Source organism: Synchiropus splendidus, chromosome 8, assembly GCF_027744825.2.
Source record: "Synchiropus splendidus isolate RoL2022-P1 chromosome 8, RoL_Sspl_1.0, whole genome shotgun sequence".
Taxonomy (NCBI): domain Eukaryota; kingdom Metazoa; phylum Chordata; class Actinopteri; order Syngnathiformes; family Callionymidae; genus Synchiropus; species Synchiropus splendidus.
Window position 1 is genome coordinate 6776059 of NC_071341.1, and position 20855 is coordinate 6796913.

General features: G+C 42.5%; 1 protein-coding gene across 2 annotated transcripts in view; it reads left to right on the forward strand.

The window, feature by feature from the left end:
- The window catches only part of lrrc75a (leucine rich repeat containing 75A), a 60845-nt gene that overhangs the window by 2547 nt on the left and 37443 nt on the right, over positions 1 to 20855 (forward strand). For both annotated transcript variants that reach the window (XM_053872985.1, XM_053872986.1), the window contains one exon: positions 9483 to 9611. In XM_053872985.1, the coding sequence (XP_053728960.1) occupies positions 9483 to 9611 (129 nt within the window). The remainder of the gene's footprint in view (positions 1 to 9482; positions 9612 to 20855) is intronic.

Genomic DNA, 20855 nt, shown 5'->3' on the forward strand with positions numbered 1-20855 from the left:
CCATCAAAATGCCATTAACTGGAAACAATGGTATGAATAAAAACATTTTGCCCTGAGTGTAATAAAACCCAAGATCTAAACACGCTGAAGGCTCTCCCTGAAATCACAGGTGAGGGCTGGCTCTGAGCTGATGTCAGCACTGATGCTGCAACAGTTACCAGGCTTCCTTTTAACTCTTCATCCACAGCTACTAAACTAATTCTCTGACGTGATGAATGCACTGGCTCGGCCTGGCTGTGCTGCATCTGGAGTTGGTGGTTTTCCACTGAGTCCACGGAGAACCTGCGGATGCAGTTACCACTCAAACCTGAAGAGAAGAGAAGGGTGAGCTGAGAGTGAAGCGTGGCTATTGTCAGGAGAAGCAGGCAAATTGAACCTGCAGGCAGAAACGGATTTGCATGCCGTAAGTGCGGAGAAGATACAGTATGATGCCTCTGTTGACGTTTGGTTCAGCGATGACTCAACCATTGCCGGGGGACGCTGTGCTCCAGCGCACACAGAGAATGATGGCAGTTTATTGTTTGTGTTTCCCTCAGCCACTGTTTAGATTTGTTTATCATCCAACCAATTTGACAGTTAGGCCATAAAGCAATAGCAAACAGTGAATCACCGCATCTAAGCACGAGGACACCTCATGGGGACAGGTCAGTACTGCCCTCCTTTAATGAAATTCAAGCTCTGCACCAGTCGCACGTAGCCGCTAGTTGTCTTTCCACATGAAGGCCATACAGCCATACTTTGGGGGGCTTATGCCGTTGTACCTTGATGGGAAAGAAGCAAAACACAGCGCTTTTCCCGTCGTCACACATTTCACATCAGTGGAACTGAATCATCTGGCAAGGTAACAAACAATTATTAATTAGTTATTAGTTAATTCCATCACACGGAGTCGGTTCAGCTGTTCAAGCATTCAGACTGTGCACCAGTTCCATGGAAATTCTGTGGAGGTTCAAGGTGAAATCAAGTCTGTCCAGAGCTGCACTTGTTTTGAATAGTGACATAAGGATTATGAAAAGGGGAGGCAGTTCAAACGCATGACATACATAGTTCTGGTGTTTTCCAGTTTCCTTCCCTACAAAAACCCAACTAAACCTTAGCAATCCCTGGACTCTTTCTGTTCACTTTTGTTGCCGCCACCTCAAAAATGAGTGCGAGATGAAGCATACAGTTATTGGTTTCCACTTCTTAATATACGTTTTCAATCCACTCATCTGTCTTGCTGCCTCAGCAGTTCCGCAGGTTTGTGTTCATTCTGTAAATCAATGCCCCTTGACTTTAACTCAGACATGTGTACTGTATTCCTGTTATATAGTCTCTCATGGTTGCTTGCCAAGTTTTTCCTTAGTGGAGAAGGATGTCGAGTTTTCTCAAGATATATTTTATGACTTTAGGATGAACACATTACATTTCAGCTGACAGTCAGATTCCTGAGATCTGCATACACGATAGTGATATACTGAAATATAAATTAGGAAGACTCTGCAGAACATCATGCTACTCTGGAGAATTACTAAGTCTTTCGTGCAGATACCTTTTGTTTTTCACTTTCAGCCACAGTATTATGACCACCGCCTGGTTACTGGTGTCTACATCCACTGGATCCAGTCAGTGATACTCTGATACACAGTACTTAATGTGTAGTTGTTTTTTGGAACACATTTGATTCCTATCGGAAAACTGTTATAATAGTGGATACAGTGATAGTTAGCATCAATAACATTTCAACCACATCTTTCTGGAAGCGATGACTTGAGAATGAAGGGTCTGATGGTCAAGAATGAAGACTATAAATAAAATGTGAAATATATATTTAAATAAATAAATAAAATGCATGCAGGTTCACAGATTTATAGGTTAAAGAAAATAAACACTAATGTAGAAAGAAATGTCTTGAGCTTTAAGTTTAAACAGGGCCAATTGTCTCATGTGTAAACACACTTGGATCGCAGCTTAAAACATAAACAAACTTACTCTTTTCTCTCTTGCTGTTTTGATGCATAACTAGCTTTTTTGTTTGATTTGTTTTGGGGTTTTTTTAAACAGTGGCAGTGGCAGTCAGTTGGTTTGTGACAAACTCTCTGGCATGTCCACTTCCGAACTCATGTATCGCAGGTGAGTCAGCAGTGAGATGGTCATGGAGCCCTTGCTGCATCTGTCTGGTAACTGGCAATATCAATATCATAACAAGAATATATCTTTGTGAATGCTCAGTGCAATGTTTAATTTCCACCGGTATATGCTTTTCCATTTGGTTGATAGTCAATCCGAAAGAACAGGAGACATTCAGAAGAACTTTCAACAAACCAAAGCAAGGATGTTTTTCAAGGAGAAAAACTGAAATAAGATGCTCTAACATCCTCTTCTGGATCACAAGGCATCGTGGATACAAATTTTTAAACATTGTTTTGCTGCCAAAATTGCTGCTTTTAATTGCACACCCGTGGTCACTGGACTGCACCCGTCAGCTTTCCGAGCAAGGAAGGAAGTCCAGTGACAGGATTTTAGTGCGAAGCATATTAAAGCATGTGGAGAAAAGCTGACCTCTGGGCATGCGAGCATCAGTGAACATCAGCCACCCGTGACCCCGACATCAGGTCACTGCTTTTCCTTCCTCTGACCGCTTTTGAACGTTTCCATTACCCGCCCAAGGGTACCACATTTTAGAGACATCACAAGCTCCAGAGATGCACTCAGACGTCCTTGGGAGGTGGATAAATGATCACTCCAATGAATTTGACACCAGCCCAGTCCTCCACTGGAACTGCTCTCCTGGTGGGATCAAGCTGAGACAACCAGCACACAGGCCTGTAAAGCTCCCAGAAATGCTTTTACTGTGCTACACTTACGTTTTAACTTGTCTGGGCTCACACACAACACACACTCCCATCTATAGATTTCCTCCAATTTGTTTCATAGTTAATCTACTTTTGCTGACGTTTATCCTGGTCTTACTGCCATCTAAACGTCACCGTGAGCTGTGTCCACTTTGATGTGACCTCTGTGTGGTGTTGGTGTCAAACCGCTTCTCTACTGAGAAGCTGCATCACAGAGATACTTGAGGGTGAAACATAATCCTCCATCAGCATGGAAACGTGGTCATCCACGGTTGTATGGTGTTGCAGCTGATGAGAACCATCTTCATGAGAGAAGCAGACGCTTGAAAGACCTCTGATGCTGGAGTCATCTTTTTCTAAATGCTCTAAAGGCGGATGATTTAAAGCACAGCGGGACAATACATACTCATACTCAGAACTTGAGTCGTAATTGAGTACTGTGTCAAACATGAGCAAAAAGCAACTCTGACAATCTACTGACTTAATTGACACAGATTAATGAAGCCAGAGCTCTGCTCCCAGCTAATGGGAGCTCCGCCTCTTAATCACTGGCCTTCAATTAACTCGCCACCCGAAGCGTCTCTAAACCATTTCCCAGTAAAAGCTGCCTCTCAGATGATCTCAAAGCTGTAAATGTAGCCGCTGCAGTGGTCACTCTCCGTGAGGCTGTGGCTGCCACCTCTAGTGTTTAGGTTTCACATTGGTCTCTTCATTCACAGACGAGTGAACAGGAGAGTTTGAACCAGAGTTTGAACCATGTATCAGCACAACTGTAACAAAAGTAACGTATAACTTTATGAAACCAAACATTGCATCAAATATCATAAATCTTGTCACAATAACAAATTCATAATGCAGAAAACACCTGAGGGGATGGAGGTATATTTCTCGAGCAGCTGCGAAGTCAAATTCAGCAAATCCACTTCTTCTTCTTCTTCTTCCGTGGTGATGGAACCTCTTCCTTGCTTCTCATGGTCTGATGAAGGGATGGGACTCTCTCCTTCAGATAACTGACCCTGATGAATTAATAATAATATTTATTTCCCTTACTACTATCTCGACAACAGTTTTCTTCCTTCGTATAGTGATGCAAGACAAGCACGGAGTTGTATCAGCTGTGAATCTGTGATGGTTTTCTGAACTTTCACAGAGTTAAACATTCAAACACAAAAACAATTCTGACCTGTTTTTCCTTCAGGAAGGAGCTGAGTGTTGTCTGTCTTGTCTAAATCATTTTTCACACAACAATTTGGTTTGGAAAATGTTTTATAGCCTTTACATGAAAAAAGGACGGCAACAACTCTATATTTCTCTATAAAATATGTACAAGTTGTTCATATGTTGTTCGGCAAATGCTGCATGAACTCCCCAGCGCAGTTCTCGCTATGTGTGTATTTATTGCATTAATGCCCCGTACATTATGATAAAGTTTACAATATAATATTCATGTTAAGGTTTGTTATCAGTGTTGATATTTCCTCATTCAACAAGAACAAGCTTCTCAGACACTGTGTAACGCACAGGTTGATTCGTGAGCTAAATGTCACTGGATAAATCATCTTTATCCAAATGTATACTACGAATACTTCTCTGTTACATCCGACCGTCCTAGTGAAACGAATGTTCGTGTCGTCTGATGAAGCGATCTCCATCCTGCCGTGCACCCGGGGAGGATGAAGCAACTCATTACAGCTGCATTAACCTGAAATAAAATCCTAATGAAGGCAGATTCCAGGTAGCGCTGATCAAAGTGGAGGCACAGCAGCGTCTGCTGGCGATGTGATCTTTGACAAAGGTCAATATCTCAAACATCTAAGGTCTTCCTGTCCTGTCTCGCCGGCTATTTCCTCTCATTTAGCAAAGAGGCTTGTGTGGCCCCATCTTTGTTTGTGAGCTGGCTGCCGTGCCGACATGGAGCGCCTCATTATCCAGGAAAGAAAAGCGTGGCCGGCGTGGACTGCAACTTAAAATCTGTTAGTGCAGCTGTGCTCTCTGAAGCGTCCTCGCCGAGTTCATTAAGTGGCTTTACGTTGTTGCCCTCTGTTATCGTGTGTGTTTCAGGGACACTTTTAATCATATACTGTTGTTCTGAGTGTCAACAAAGACGCTTTCCGTCAAGCACGCACACAGAGTATATTAATAACTGTTGGGATTACAGCGCGCTCTCTTCCTCAGCCACCGAGAGTGGATCTCATTTGCATATATGCACAAATCCTTATCGCTCAGGGGAAGGCAGTGTGTGTGCGCTCGCTTGCTCTCTGACTCATCGTCATGTAGATACAAACACCAGGGACTTATGGGATTCTGAGATGTGCGTGTTGCTCTCAGAATATGCTTTTTAAAAATGTGATCCAAGAAGCCTCCATTTATCTTACTTGATGCTCGAGGCATTTTACAGCATTCAGGTTTTACTGCATTCACTCTTACATCTTTTGTGAAGGAAGTTTTTAGGCTCTTAAGCACCTGAGTAGCTGGGATATCTTCCAGCTGCTGCATCATGTGGAAGCTGCAGAAAATCAATCAGTGAGGTGTGAAAATAGCACCACAGGCAAAATACAGTTAAAGTATATGCTCAGTAGTATTTAGGGAAGAATAGTGGGATTGCCAAAAGTATCCATCTCATGTGATCAGACAGGAAAACAAAACTGACTTTCTTTTAAATTGAACCCAGTGGTTCTGGAGGCAGACATGGATTGTCAGGAACAGCTTTGTTTTGGGTGCGCTCTGCCACCAACACTGCGCATGTCACCATCCACCTGTTGATGCAGTGTCCTCTCCTCTGCTATGCTGCTGCTGATATTGAAAGTCCTGAGTGTCATTAATGAAGCTGGTGGCGGGTGAGTCGACCTCCTGTCTGGGTTTTCAACGACCTTTCTGCAGACACCTTTGTGAGTCATGCCCGCTATGGAGGAGACCCGTCTCTCTGAACAGGCTTGGTAACACAGAACTGGCTCCCTGCATACAAGCTTGAGATCTGCATCCTCCTTTCAACACACCAATTTACTTGCATTGTCAAAACCTCTACGACTTCCTACTATTTCAGACTATGTCATGTTGCTTATAGAGGGTTTTAACGGCCCGTCATCAAACCCAGAAGCCACCATGTTGGAGATATTCACTGCTCAACACAGAATGGTACTGAAGGCGATTCTGCAGCATTTCCTGAAAAAAAAAGGTTAATTACTGTTGTGTTTTGGGCTGTATGAAACATTCGGATTGTGAAAAACATTTTGAATTTTATCGACTTCCAAAGGTTATCAAGGAGAGCAATGCCAGAAGTTGTCGGAAGAAAGGAGGCGCTTGTGGTTAGCAAAGCTGAACCCGGACCTTCGTGGCAAAACTGCGGATAACAGCCAAATATTTTGCTCATTAAAAATATGACTAGAGTAGTACCTCGGTTCTCAACCACAATCCGTTCCAGACGGCCGTCCGAGAAGCGAATTGTTTGAAATCTGAATGGATTTTTCCCATTACAATGAATGGAAAAAGAAAAAATACGTTCCAAGCCTTAAAATAGTCTTTTGCAGGAGTGAATGTAGAGTGTCTGCTGCAGGTGCGCTGTTCCTCTATGTGTGTGGCCGCTGCATGTGGGAGGGGTTGCCGAGTGAGTGACGTCTCTCCAGAAGTGAAGAGGTGCCCGGTGCGTGTTCAGCTCTGAATGTGCGCTTCTGTGCAGTTTGGCTGTGACAAAGTCATAAACCAAGTAACGCTCTGTCCCAGACTCGCCTCATCCCTGTCCCAGCTCCAGCCCACAACAGGACATCAAACCCTGGAGTGAGCACTCCAGCCTTGGAGGTGTGGAGAGCGAGCACCTCCCCCTGTGACACTCTACCACGGTCCAGTGTGGAGACAGGAAAGGTTTTACACCTCAATATGAAGAAAAAAACAGTCAGTATATGTAACGGGACACGTCTGCATACAGAGGCTGCGTTATACACAATAACAAAGCGCGTTGTGGGTCAGCTGATCGGTCCGCGCACGTTGTTTTTCTGGCTTTTTTCGGGGGCGTTCAAGTTCTGGATTTTCGTTCGAAATCCGAAGCAAAAAATTTTTGTTCGAACTCCGATTTGTTCGAATTCTGGGACGTTCGAAAACCAAGGTACCATTGTATATATTTGCATTATATTGCTGTACAAGGGAATACACAGAACTTCTAACAAACACATTTTTCAGAACAAACCCTTAAAAAGCAATCTCACTCACACACAAAAAATACTTAAGCACAAACTAAAATAGCACACAAACTCAAAATGAAATGTCAAAATATTTAAATACGTCACATTCTCATGTACGGTGCAAATGTCGTTGATGACTTGGTAGAACAGTGTCCTGACCCATCTGGTTATACGCCTCCAAACGCCGGTGACATTTCAGATCCTCGGCGGTGGTTGGAATAGACAAAAAAAAACAGGTGATTGACAATATCAGGATACGTCACCGTTGGCAGACTGTCCGGGTCGTCGTTCAACATGTCCTGTCACTCCCAACCCGTTTCATGGTGCCTTTCTTTTTTTTTTTTGCCGTGTTTCCATCGCACTCCATTCACAGTCTATGCGGGTGTTTACAAAGAGTATGTCCAACATGGTGGCTTCCGGGTTGGATGCCGTGGTGATGACGCGCCGTGAAAACCCTCTATAACCTGTGTGTCAGGGGCAACCATTATACGCTAAAATGGCTGAGTGATCACAATGCTCTTGAACACACACTCACTAGCTGCTTGGATGCACCTCTTTTTCCCTGCCCACCAGAGGTTTCCGTGCCCTCAATCTGACTGATGATGAAAAAGACTTGGAGAATGTAAAGGTTGAAAATGTAGCATGTGCATTCTCTTGTCGCTGGAGTGAGGCCTCAGGGAATCTCAAACCAAAATTGACAGAATAAACTTTTCAGTGTTTCTGTCAACTTTCACGGTTTGTTTTTTGTTGTGTTTTTTTTAATAATAAAAAAATGGTTTCTTGGTTTGTGAACTGTTTCAATAAATGTTTCCCTAGTTTTAATATCAGATGCTTAAAAATATTACATTTTGAAAACAATCATTTAGAAAATCAAAAGTCTCCATGAGCACACATGGATCCCAAGGCAGCAGATCATGAGTAGATCCTAATATCGTTGGTGTTTCATGAAGCATCATCAGCCCATCTACACCAAATAGAGAGTGAGGGTTTCAAAGTTTCTATGAGGGAGAGCAGAAATATGGAGCCTGAGTAGTCTCTCTGTTCCATGTCTCTGTTTGCTAAAGCTGTTAGCCTCAGCTGTGGCTACAAGGCAGTCAGTGAGCCTGTTCTAGTAAAACTCTGGACCCTTGGTGAGGTCAAGCAGAAGAGTAAGGGCCATTTCATTTGCTGGAGTCGAGGCACTGTTGACCTCAACTATAGAAATTGTTGGAATGGGGAAGGGCTGCTTTGAGGGCCTCCTCAACAACTACTGTGGTGTCTTGGAACTGAGGGGGGTGAGAAGGGTGAAGAAATATTATTATTCTACATTTTACCTCTGCCAGGGAGACTATTGGATTGTCAGCGTTTTTGCCTGCCAGTCTGCAAAATAAAACAGTCCAACAGATATCAATGACATTTCAAGCAAATGTTGATGGCGTGATAAGGAACAGAGGATTAAAGTTGATGTTGCTCTGAATTATCAGAGAAACCCACCAAACTTTTAATGGATTCTTCACACGTACTCTGTGTGTTGTGCTCGCTGGTATGTGAGCCGTCTGTCTAATGTTATGAAAATGAATGTGTGAAATGAGGCATTTGGTAGCGGTCTGTGGTCTGGGAGTGCTTTTAAACTTGATTTATTTTTACAGACTTCAATGAGACTGTGATTGTATTAGTAGGTTTGTTGAGTCATTGTCCAGATAGGTGATTGTTACGGGTGCTACGATCAGGATTTTTTTCTGCCGATCACCGATACCGATCACATGGATATGAACCATTAAATCTAATTTTAATTCAGACACGTTTTTACATACCTCTTCAAGAGGGCAAAAAGTAGAAAAACCTTGCTGACTGCAGCTATTATTCTGTCAGAAGGACAGCTGAAAAACATTTCATTCGCAGGTGAATCTCTAGAGACTGTGCTATATCCGTGAAATATTTACATACTGTAGCGGGACTCCGAGACAGAGAGCACTGTATTTATGAAAGTTTCCACTGTTTGTGTTTGTATTGTTTTGTTTTTGCCAAAGAATGTGCCGCAGAATGCAAACTTTACATGACAGATTGAAAGAGTCCACTGCAGAGTAAGCTGTGAGTCGGGAGGAGCGGACGCATCACAACCAGCGGGGCTTCAACAGAGCGCCTGCTGTTGTCATCGGCAGTAACAGTGACAGGCACCGATCACGATCCGTGACCGATCGATCGGAGAATCCCTAGTGATTATTGCTAACCAATACAGCATATAGCACTTTCTGTACCCCAACATAATAAGCACCTCATTGTCGCTTTTACAAAACATTGCTGTGAAGTAAATGAGGTCTGCATGTGGCATTTCAGTGAAAGATTATGAGATCAATGTTGAATATGAAGTGCATGCCGCACCGTGCATGTGTGAAATCTCATCTCTAATTCAACAGATTTCTGCTGCAGGTGGACTGTATGGATGCTCCATGGTATGAGCGATAAGTTATGACGACTTCTTGTTTACGTGCAGGACCTTGGAATGGAGTCGACGTCTTTGGATGACGTGTTGTACCGCTACGCCAGCTTCAGGAACCTGGTTGACCCGATCACACATGACTTGATTATCAGCCTGGCACGATACGTCCACTGTCCCAAGACGGTAAGAGGCACACACGCACACATCAACAGCACATAGGGAACTCTGGCTAGCTTTGCCAAGAACAGTCAGTACAGACAACACGCACACTCACGCTGATGCTCTGATATCAGATGAGCCTTTGTCCCATCTTGCCTCGTGTTATTTGATTAGGAAAGTGCTCTAAGTGGTTGTGTAGATGTGTGTTTCCCGCAGGGATCTACAGACTCTTGTGTTTGTTCATTCATGTCATCCACTCACTGAAAGAAGGATGCTGAAAGGAGGCATGACAGCAGCCATGGTGGATGAATAATGCACATGGTGGAGTAAGGAGATGGAGAAAAGAATGCTTTCCATTTCATATGCTTATTTCTATCTACCTAAATGGTCGGAATCTATCTATCTGTCTATCTATCTATCTATCCATCTATCTATCTATCTATCTATCTATCTATCTGTCTGTCTATCTATCTATCTATCTATCTATCTACCTGTCTGTCTGTCTGTTTGTCTGTCTGTCTATCTATCTATCTATCTGTCTGTCTATCTATCGATCTATCTATCTATCTATCATCTATCTATCTGTCTATCTATCTGTCTGTCTGTCTGTCTGTCTACCTATCTATCTATCTATCTATCTACCTATCTGTCTGTCTGTCTGTCTATCTATCTATTGATCGATCTATCTATCATCTATCTATCTATCATCTATCTGTCTGTCTGTCTCTCTATCTATCTATCTATCTATCTGTCTGTCTATCTACTGTATATCTATCTATCTATCTATCTATCTATCTGTCTGTCTATCTGTCTGTCTATCTAACTGTATATCTGTCTATCTATCTATCTATCTATCTATCTATCTATCTATCTGTCTATCTGTCTGTCTGTCTATCTAACTGTATATCTATCTATCTATCTATCTATCTATCTATCTAACTGTATATCTGTCTATCTATCTCTCTATCTATCTGTCTGTCTGTCTGTCTATCTAACTGTATATCTGTCTATCTATCTATCTATCTGTCTGTCTGTCTGTCTATCTATCTATCTCTCTCTCTATCTATCTATCTATCTATCTGTCTGTCTATCTACTGTATATCTATCTATCTATCTATCTATCTATCTGTCTGTCTATCTGTCTGTCTATCTAACTGTATATCTGTCTATCTATCTATCTATCTATCTATCTATCTATCTATCTGTCTATCTGTCTGTCTGTCTATCTAACTGTATATCTATCTATCTATCTATCTATCTATCTATCTAACTGTATATCTGTCTATCTATCTATCTATCTATCTGTCTGTCTATCTAACTGTATATCTGTCTATCTACTATCTACCTATCTATCTATCTATCTATCTACCTGTCTGTCTGTCTGTCTGTCTATCTATCTATCTATCTATCTATCTAACTGTATATTTGTCTATCTATCTCTCTATCTATCTGTCTGTCTGTCTGTCTATCTAACTGTATATCTGTCTATCTATCTATCTATCTGTCTATCTAACTGTATATCTGTCTATCTACTATCTACCTATCTATCTATCTATCTATCTACCTGTCTGTCTGTCTGTCTGTCTATCTATCTATCTATCTATCTATCTATCTATCTATCTATCTATCTATCTATCTATCTATCTATCTATCTATCTATCTATCTATCTCTCTATCTATCTAGTCTGTCTGTATGGTAATACAGGTACAATATGGTGCTGTTATTGGTAGGAATAAGAAACACTTCACAAAGCGTCAAACGTTGAGACTAGAGCTTTGAGTATGGCAGAGATGGGTGTAGTTCTGTCAGGTCACAGACAGAGGAAGTGCTGATGAAGGCAGAGAGGTGTTGCTGTTCTTCCTCGTCCATCCTGTTTACATGTCTGATTTTTACTCCTCGTGCTGGAACACCTCATGTGTAGGTGCACGCTCTCATATTTCACACATCATATTTGCCATCAGGATTTGAAGTGTTTGTCGATCCAGACGGAAAATTGCTCCACATTATTGTACACTCATGTGAACCAACTGCACTTGTCCACAATGGTGTCCACAGTGTCTGCACCGTGTTTCATTCATCAATGTTGTCTGTCTGTCTTTGTTCTAAAGTGCTTCCTCTATTTCTTTACATGTGGATCCACGACCTCAGTCGCCTGTTGTGAGTACTCAACATCAGCATGCTCTTTGTGCTCTCTTTGTATTTTTCCTCTCGAATTCAGGGATATAACTGAGGCAAAGCATCACCAGGCGTGAATTGGTTGCTCAGATTAATTCAATTACTTTGAAAGCACAACAGAATTAAAACCACATTTCCCTGATGGAACAAAAAGCCTCTCAACCCTTTTAGTTAAGTGACAAGGTTAATGTTTTACGCCATCTAGCGAGGCAACGCACAAGTAGTTGTTAACCCTATTAACAGATACAGTCATTAGGAAAAAGGGACCTGGTGTGTTGTTTTTGGGAGCCATTTTTAAAATCTTTTTAGTCTTTTAGATTAAAAATTCCATTCCATTACAGTCAGGTGCTGTAAAAAATAAACAAAGAATTAATATGGGAAAGATCAAATCAGGTTATTGTGAGCTTGTAGATATATTCAGGAATAATAAAAAGCCATTGAGAAATGGTATTGAACAGCATTTCACCCTGTGATAAATACTGTCTCGTACAAGGTTGGGTGTTTTACATGGATGGAGTGGTTACAGTGGAGTCAGTGTTCATTTGATACTTCGATTTGAGGGCTTTATTTCTCTCAGCATGAAACAATCACCGCACTAGCACAAATACTATGAAAATGTTTCATTAGCAGTGGTACATATACTACAGTTTACCATTAATAATGAAATCGCTGATAGCAAAATTGGCCTCCAGATGACTTCTGAAGAAAGTTCTTTTCTCCCGCCAGGTTGCCCTTTACTGGTGGTTTGAATCTGAGGGGATACTATAGCTCTGTCTGAGATAAGCAGCGTGAGCCAAGCTAATGCTAGCAGCAGCCCATTTATGGACGGAGGTATGTGATAAAATAAATATCAAAGAAAAATAAAATCTGGCCTCAGATTATAAACAAAGTATTCCCATAGATCACTGCGTCATTTAGATCAGTGTTTTTCAACCTTTTTCAAGCCACGGTACACTTTGTTCATTGTATGCACACCACCAGCGGTACTTTGGCCAGAGTACAATTGTGCTTAGTCAGAAGCCTTATAGAAAATCCCTTTTCATTTGTGAAAGACACTCGGCAATTTTGTTTAAATCTGTTTCCAGAAAGGGGTGGGAACTATGGCAAAATTGCATACTGATTTACGCCACAAAGCAAACTTTGACACTTTAGAAGTGTCAATAAAGTTTTGAAGGGAGGCGATCTCTGTTAGCTCTGCAGCCCAGACTGTCTTTGGTGTCACCGTTCCAAGAAGCAATCCATCGTTCTGTTGTGAAGGGAGTGGACAAGTTATAGGTGCATCAGGTTTAAAACAACTCAAAGTTACACGTTTGACTGGCTTCTTTGCCGTGAGTGTGTTGGACGAGGAGCATTGCGAGTAGTGTCATCATGCATCGGCAGTGTACAGAAAGAATGAGACTGAATCCATGTAATCTCCTCGTGTTGGTAGATCATCAACAGGTTCTAATTGTTTATGACTTCATGTCATCATGTCCTCCAATTCCGGACACATTGGGTGAAGCTGGATAATTTGCCACTGCACGACTGACAGACTCTCGCAGCACACTAGTGCACCACGCCACACTAGTTGAAAACCTGTGACGCGGCAGCAAGCGTGGTGGGCGTGTCCACACAAGGACACTGCAGCTGATTCGTATTGCCTCCTGACAGATGGATTACCTTCATAGAAATGTCATGTATTTTAGACGTCCGACAGCCCACATGAACAAAAACTCACACACGCTATCGTTGTGCTCTCAGTACTGTTATCATCATGAATAAAGTGTTACCAACTGAATGACTGCGTCATTTTTAAGAAAAACATTGCTGGAGTCCTGCTGGGTTTGTTTTTAGGAATCTGTTATCCAGAGTTATGGACAGAGATCAAATGAGGTGTGGAGAAGGGTGGAGACAACTGTCAGGGGTGATCCATGAGCGGCAGGAGTGTAAGGGAAGCTTTGTTCAGCGAAAGAGGTGCTGCTCTCCAGAAGCTACAGTGGGAAATGAACAGACCAACTTAGGTTTCTGCCACATTTTCATGACAGCGACCCAGAAAACTACCTCAACAGTCTTCTGTTACGGTTCCCCAAACACAACCTTAAAAGCCACTGACTGTGTGACTCATTTGAAGTAACAATCCCCAGTAGTGTGATTTCATTGACATGTTTCAGGCATCCTTCGGTGCATAAATCACTAAAGTCGAAATATCTGAACTCGGGCGACAAGTCTTTGCGCATTAACCAATTAGAGCTCAGATTTTTCGCTGACCAGATCGACCTACTTTTTAAACATCATTGGAAGCCAATCCCTCCTGGTGTAAGGGCTGCGATAAGTCTCACCAAATTGCGTTTGGTGTGAACGTGCTTTTCGTGGTGTTGTAAAGCCTGTGGTCAGTGACTGAAGACTCGAACCACAGTGTTCCTCTGGGTTGTCTCTAATAAGGTGAGGCAGAACTAATGCAGCATTATTGGTCTCCTGGTGATCGATGCACCCGCGGCACGGCTCTGGAAAACAAGCAGCTGGAAACCTGAGTGGGTTTGACTCCGAGGGTCTTTAATCGAGGTATTGTGTTCTTTCCACCACGAGTGACGAGTCGGTTTATAGCGAGAGCACATCCGGTTGTGACTGCCCAGTTAGTTTGACCTCATTTATCTGCTTGGGTTGGAAACTTTTGGTCATGCTGCCTGGTAAACTGTTAACTTTGAGGATTAGAATCCTGAAAGGCTTATCTGCTCTTTCACCTTCCTCAGCTATGGTGACGTGTGGATTATTTGAAAGCTGCTGAACAGGAAGATTATGGAAATAATGTTAAAAGCAACCTTGACTGGATCTTTGTTTTCAACTTTCCTTTTGAAGTTTTGATGGTACTTTTTTTTTTTTTTTTTAAATAACCAAAAATCACCAAGATCCTCATCATAATACACATTATCATCCTTCAGGTCATTATCGTCATTTACATTTGTTTCTGAAATAGCCTGGTTACATTTGAAAACCTGTGGACTGCGGTAGACACAATGACTTCAGGAGGTTTTTTTGTGTATTCAAGCTTCACTCTCTGATCTTAGTTCTGGGCAATACTGCTGTAAATCCATGTGGTATTGGAGGGTTCAGTATTCAATACTATTTGTGCAAGCAGCTTGTACGCTTCTCCAAACGACGTGTAGTAGTCATTTATGTTATGTTTGTTCCATCTTCCAATTCCATACCAAATGAACATGAACAAAAACTAACTGGAGCTTCGCACATGTAACTGTCATCAGTGTAGCCTTCAGCACTGCTGCAGTAGGACTGGCATTTTGCTGCCGCTGCCGTTTTCAACAGGCGCATCAATTGATTTCTGCCGCCTTGTCAGATTTGCTCCCAGCATGCATTGCATTAAAGTTAATGCTTCTCATTGTAACCATACCACTGTTCTGCTATGAAACAAAGGAACTAACTTTTAACGTCTGCAGAAACCCGTGAAACTCTGCAGGGAGCAAAAAATGATGGGCATGACGGTGTTGGTGAGCGGCCCGTGTGCAGGCCCTCAAATTTTCTGAGTCATATTGTGTGTTTCATTATGTTGCCAGGCGGAGGCCACAGTGAATGACACACTGTACTTTTAGGGGCTTTTCACGCTTTCGTTTCGGGTGGCCTGAGTTCTATTCGCCCCCTGCTGTGCAGCCTCGCACCTCTGTGCCTCAGGCGATGTCCTTTTTTTCTTCTCAGCTGGCGGCATTCCACGCAAAATAGTTGGTTTTGACCCACGATGAAGCAGGTCTCAAGGAAGCTGTCATCAACCACGCGACAACCTATGTGCCACCTCCGGCTTAACCTCCTTATTTCCCTGTCACTTCACCTGCCTTCACCTCAGCTATTTACCGATGACGGACCTCCACCACGGCTATAACAGAATGTGGCCTTTCACAGCCAAAAGTAAACATGAAAGAGTTGTGTTTATTTTACAAGGAAATAGCGGAAACAAGGTGCATAATACGGAGCGTCTGCATTAATCCAAGATGCTCTCACAACACGGTGAACAAAGTGAGAGAGATTACTGACGGTCGAGAAGGTTTTTGTCAGTGATGTACAGATCCAAACATCAAAAATGATCGACGAATAGTCTGGTAATCTTCAGTAAAAAATAAATGAATAAATAAATAAATAATCTTTCCTCCTCATTGTTCTCCTCATGCTGCTGCACAGCAAGATCATGGCAGTGAAAACAGTTACTGTAGAGTGCAACTAAATCTGTCTGTCAATAAAATCAGATGTTTGTAAGCCTAAATAAGGCAAAAACATGTGATCAAGCACATTGTGAGTCCCAGACCGCTGCGCTGTTCTATGACTCCCATTCCGCAGCACCTGTCTGCATCTATCATGTTTGTGTGGAGTCGCGCTGTACACGTAGTTTCCAGCATATAGCACAGAGTTGCCTGAGGTACGAAGCTCACCCCCCGCAGAGAGCTTCCCAGGACGAGGTGCAGCTCTCCAGGCAGGATCAAGTCTTTTTAGATGAACGCACAGACAGAGTGCACAGTGTGAAGAGCCCCTTACAGATGTTTCTGTAATCTACTGGAAACACTCTTCCTCATCTCTTAAGCTTCAATGATGATGATGATGGCTGTCATCATCACTGTTCTTTGCAGCAAGACCCTGAACACCATTGCTGCTATTTGCCTTGTATCACTGTGTCTCCTGCATCATTCCTGCTACCTCTGTCTCCCACTATTTTGACTGTGAGTCCACCACCTGCCAGACTCAGCGAAGAACCTCTTTTATCCCCTTGACCGTAGCGCAGAGGGGTTTTCAACCTTTATGCACTACAAAATGTTGATAGGCACACGCCCACAAATGTTGCCCCTGTCATCTGATTGTACAAAGTTGTACCTACGTATTTGTAGCTTGGCTTGTTTAAATGCAGCATTGTTGGCAACTTCGGTGCTGAAAAGGTTAAGACTTGTTTGTGTTGTTTCACATTGCATGCATGAGTCTCACTTAAAAACATGCTGCTTCGTCTGTGACAGTGAAAAGGTCACCAGGTGAGACACCTGGAGATTACATGGTTAAAATGGGCAGAATATCTGAATAATATAAATTCAGCGGCCCTTTTCAGTTCGTTTTCCAGGTTCTTCAGTTTCAAAGCAGCTACAGTGTCTCAGTTACCCAGGCGGTACATAGAAGTGCAGATGAAATCGGAAAGAACTTGAGGACCACTGTAGCATCGGTCGATCACCTTCTCTCTTCAGGCGTTTCATTGGTCATCCTGAAGACTTTTTAAACGTTAAAGTTAGTACTTCAGCAGCTAGAGTTAGTATGTGAGTACTGCTGTGAGTACTGAATTATACGTTGCTATACTTATTATATTTACCATATTTATTATTCAGTTTTTAGTCACAGACCAGACAAGGTGCACTCAAACACTCATGACCATGTATTTATTTTCTCCAATGAATACATACACATTTACTTTTTTAAATATGTGAAATGATGGCAGCTAGGAGTTGGAATTAAATGCCTTGAGGGAAAGTTTATTATTGAATATATGTAGAATCCGTCAGTACATAGGAAGATTTATCATTGCAGTTGGTTTGTTCATGCATTTTAGAGTTCTTATCATGCTGAACAAGATGAAAAATCTCTTTTTGTTTTAGCCATTTCTGTTTTAACTCGACAAACGTCATCCCAGACAGATGTTGATATGCTGCTCTGTTCAAAGCTCAGCTCTCAACATGAATGTAGAAATCATGTTTTATGATGTAGATCTGCTCCTCGGTTCTTCACTACCTCCCTGGCTTTGCCGCCGCTCTGTGCGCAGTGATTATGTATTTCCTTACACTTGTCTACACTTATCCATGATTGGATAGAGCACATTTTGCAAGTCGCAGATAAGAGGACCTGAAGCATTTATTGCAATTGACAGCAGCATCTCTGCTTAACTCCGTCTGATAGAGCGGAGCAGGTGTTTGCCTCTCCTGATTGTCAGAGCAACACCAATCACCAGATCCCAGCAACTTTGGTTTTCCTCTGCTGCTGCGCTTGCTGCCGCTCTCCTTTCCCCTTTCATAGCCAACGGTAGCTGTGCTGACTGCAGGTGTCACAGCACTTTTAAGACTGGATTCAGTTCCTGTGTGAACAGGTCCAGACATTTTTCATCAATGATTTGAGATTCAAATTCTCTTTGAAAGGATTTCGTGTAGGAGAGTAGCTCAGAACCTGAGAAGAGGATTGAGTGTGGGATCAATAGGTGCATTGGTCTGCAATATTGAGGAACCTCTGGAGAAAATATGAAATCACAATTGCACTGGTTTTCCTCTTGGAGCTCTGCAGTGAGTCTTGTTTGCTGATCCCAGGCGAAGGAAAGATGCTGGATGCTGGATGGCTGAGCGTCACAGTAGTCTGGCCCCGTCAGAGTCTGAGCTGGATCGCTGCGATTCTCTGTCACACAAATTGGAACAGTGACAGCAGAAGCAGTGATCGTGTCCATCATCACTGGCAGGAGAGAAGACTTGGTAGGTGGAAGCCATTCTATCATGACTCAACCTGTCTGGTGAGCAGACTGATGACTCGACACCACTTCCTGAAGAATGAGCCGGTGCAGAGATCAACTGGTGTCACAAACATTTATTATTGACCAGCTCTTATCGTGATAAGATGATATAATTCATCTGCTCTATCCTGTATTGTCCTTCACCGTATGCATTTATGCGTGCTGAGAGCAGTCACTCGATTTTGTTAGTGTCATTTCTTGCTTTTCTTCTTCATCTGTCAATCTTGTGGCGCCAGTGTTACTCCAGAGTTCCACTGTCTTTCTCGCTCCTTTAAGGATATCTTCTTTCCTCTACTGGTCCCGTGGGCCTCCGCAGCGCTGCCCTCCCTGTGATCGGTCAGCCACTGGTTCACTGCGCCTCTTGGCCAAAGAGATGATGTTTGTCTGAGAGCAGCTGCTGCGCCCACATCCGCATTGACAGGATAAACAAGACAGCTAACTCAATTTTTTTCTTTATTTTTTTTTCATTTCTCATTTGACTATTAATTATTACAGGCCTATTTGTGTGTGTGTATATATATATATATATATATATATATATATATATATATATATATAGCAGGCTGTTGATGATCACGCAGGTACGGGATCTGGATGTGATGGTCTTGCGCCCTTGTAGCAACACGTTGTCTACACGCAGGTTCTGTGAACAGCTCATCGTTGAATAGTGCAGTGTGCAGGTCCATGGATCAATTGGTACCGGGCCACACAAGAAATAATTATTTCAGTTTTGTGTATGATCTAAGTCTGAAGGATCTTGTATTTTGAAAAACCTATTATTTTGAAAAATGACCGGTTAAGCCTCGGTCACTTGAGAGCCAAAATTTAACCCACAAGCTCGCAAAATGAGTAGAAAACAGTTGTTTTTTTGCGACGGGGAAATGGTTCAGTGAAGAGACAGAAGAGCCTACAACTTCCAAGAGGAAGAAAGTTTTTTCCAAGCAATACCAGGAGTCGAAATGGATTTATCGCGGCTGTCTACCCTCACTCCCAGATAGGACCGTCTCATTGCAGAGAAACAAGCTCAGGGCTCCCATTGATATGACCATATGGTGAGTTAAAATTTTCATGCACTTTATAGTCGGTATTGTGGTGTATCTATATGCTATTTTGAAGGTATGTTTAAACGTTACCATAGCGACGAGAGTCCGCGAGCATTAGGGCGCTGGTCAAGAGGGGGAGAGTTTGTTAGTCTTAGCGGTCACACAAACATGCAGAGGCCTTATATGACGGGTCAAAGTGGCAACTTCAGACCCCAATTGTCAAGTGTTGACTAGTCCGCAGTGATAAACAGGTTGGGGACCACCTAGATTCCCAGCAACTGTCCTGCTTGTTGAGCATGTCTGCAGGACACGTGTGGTTTGAGCCTCAGATTTACTCCTCACTTTACATTCCGATCACAGAGAACAAAGACAAAATAAACCCTTCCAAAATGGCTCAGTCTGACCATAAGTGTCTTGTAAATAACAGCCTTCCTGGCTGAAACACCATGAGAGCAATAGGCCTTGCTACGTTGATTTTGTTCACTATACCTAGATAATCCAACAGTCTTTGGATGCAGTGGCCTGCTGCACTGGTTGACCAGTGGAGGTTAACAACTGAACCAAAGACATTTCAGTGACAACATGTAGCCAATAGTTGTTTTTAGTTCTCAATTAAATAACCTTATTTCATGGTTTAAGGAATTGACATAATCTTCTTCGATCGTTGGAACTCGTGTTACCTGTGTCGCTAGCACAACATAATTAACGCTTCTATTTTCCTCAGAGTAATGTGAGTATCAAGCATTTTGAATCTGACCCCAAAATAATTTTAGCAGTTCAAAGACGGTAACACGATTCTTTACTAAATTATTTATTTTTATTGTATAACAACAGAGGCAATAATGAATTTTGCATGAATTTACTGTTGGAATTCTAAATAACCAAAAACAAAGAAATCTATTGGAGTCATTTACTTTACTCTAGATTTATAGGAAAACCTGAAATGACATGGAATGAAAAAGTGGCACCTACTATGGCGGGGGATGCGACAAAAACATTCAAGAATTTGTTTTGCCATAGGCTGCAAGTATTCTGGGACAGCGGCAGCAGTTGGACAAAGCTGCTTAGTGGAGGTACTACATCACCATCATTCCCCACCGGAGCAGTCTGTGCTGCATGTGTGCTACAGCGCTGCTGCGCGTCCTTCTGATCAATGTGCCGAACCCCTCCGGCTGTGTTTTAGCTGCAACTACCCAGCGCTGCACAGTGGATACGAAAGCCATACTTCTACTTCTTCATGGGAACTCTTGGCATTATTAAGGTGCACGTAAACATGGTCAGTCGTGATGAGCTGATGAGGCTTCATGAAACAGTGTCCTGATTTTCAGGGGCCAGTAGATGGCACTCTCTGAACAGCCATTTCATTGAAACCATTTTTAAACCAAGAGCACCAACTGCTGAGCTTCATGAAGCCCCTGATGGTCACTAATGGCAAGGTAAACAAAGCCACATCTGTTGTGGCCTCTTTCATACACAGTTTATGCGCCATGTACACATTTGTGATATTGAAGTGGAGAAATCCGTCATTATTCTTAAAGGGA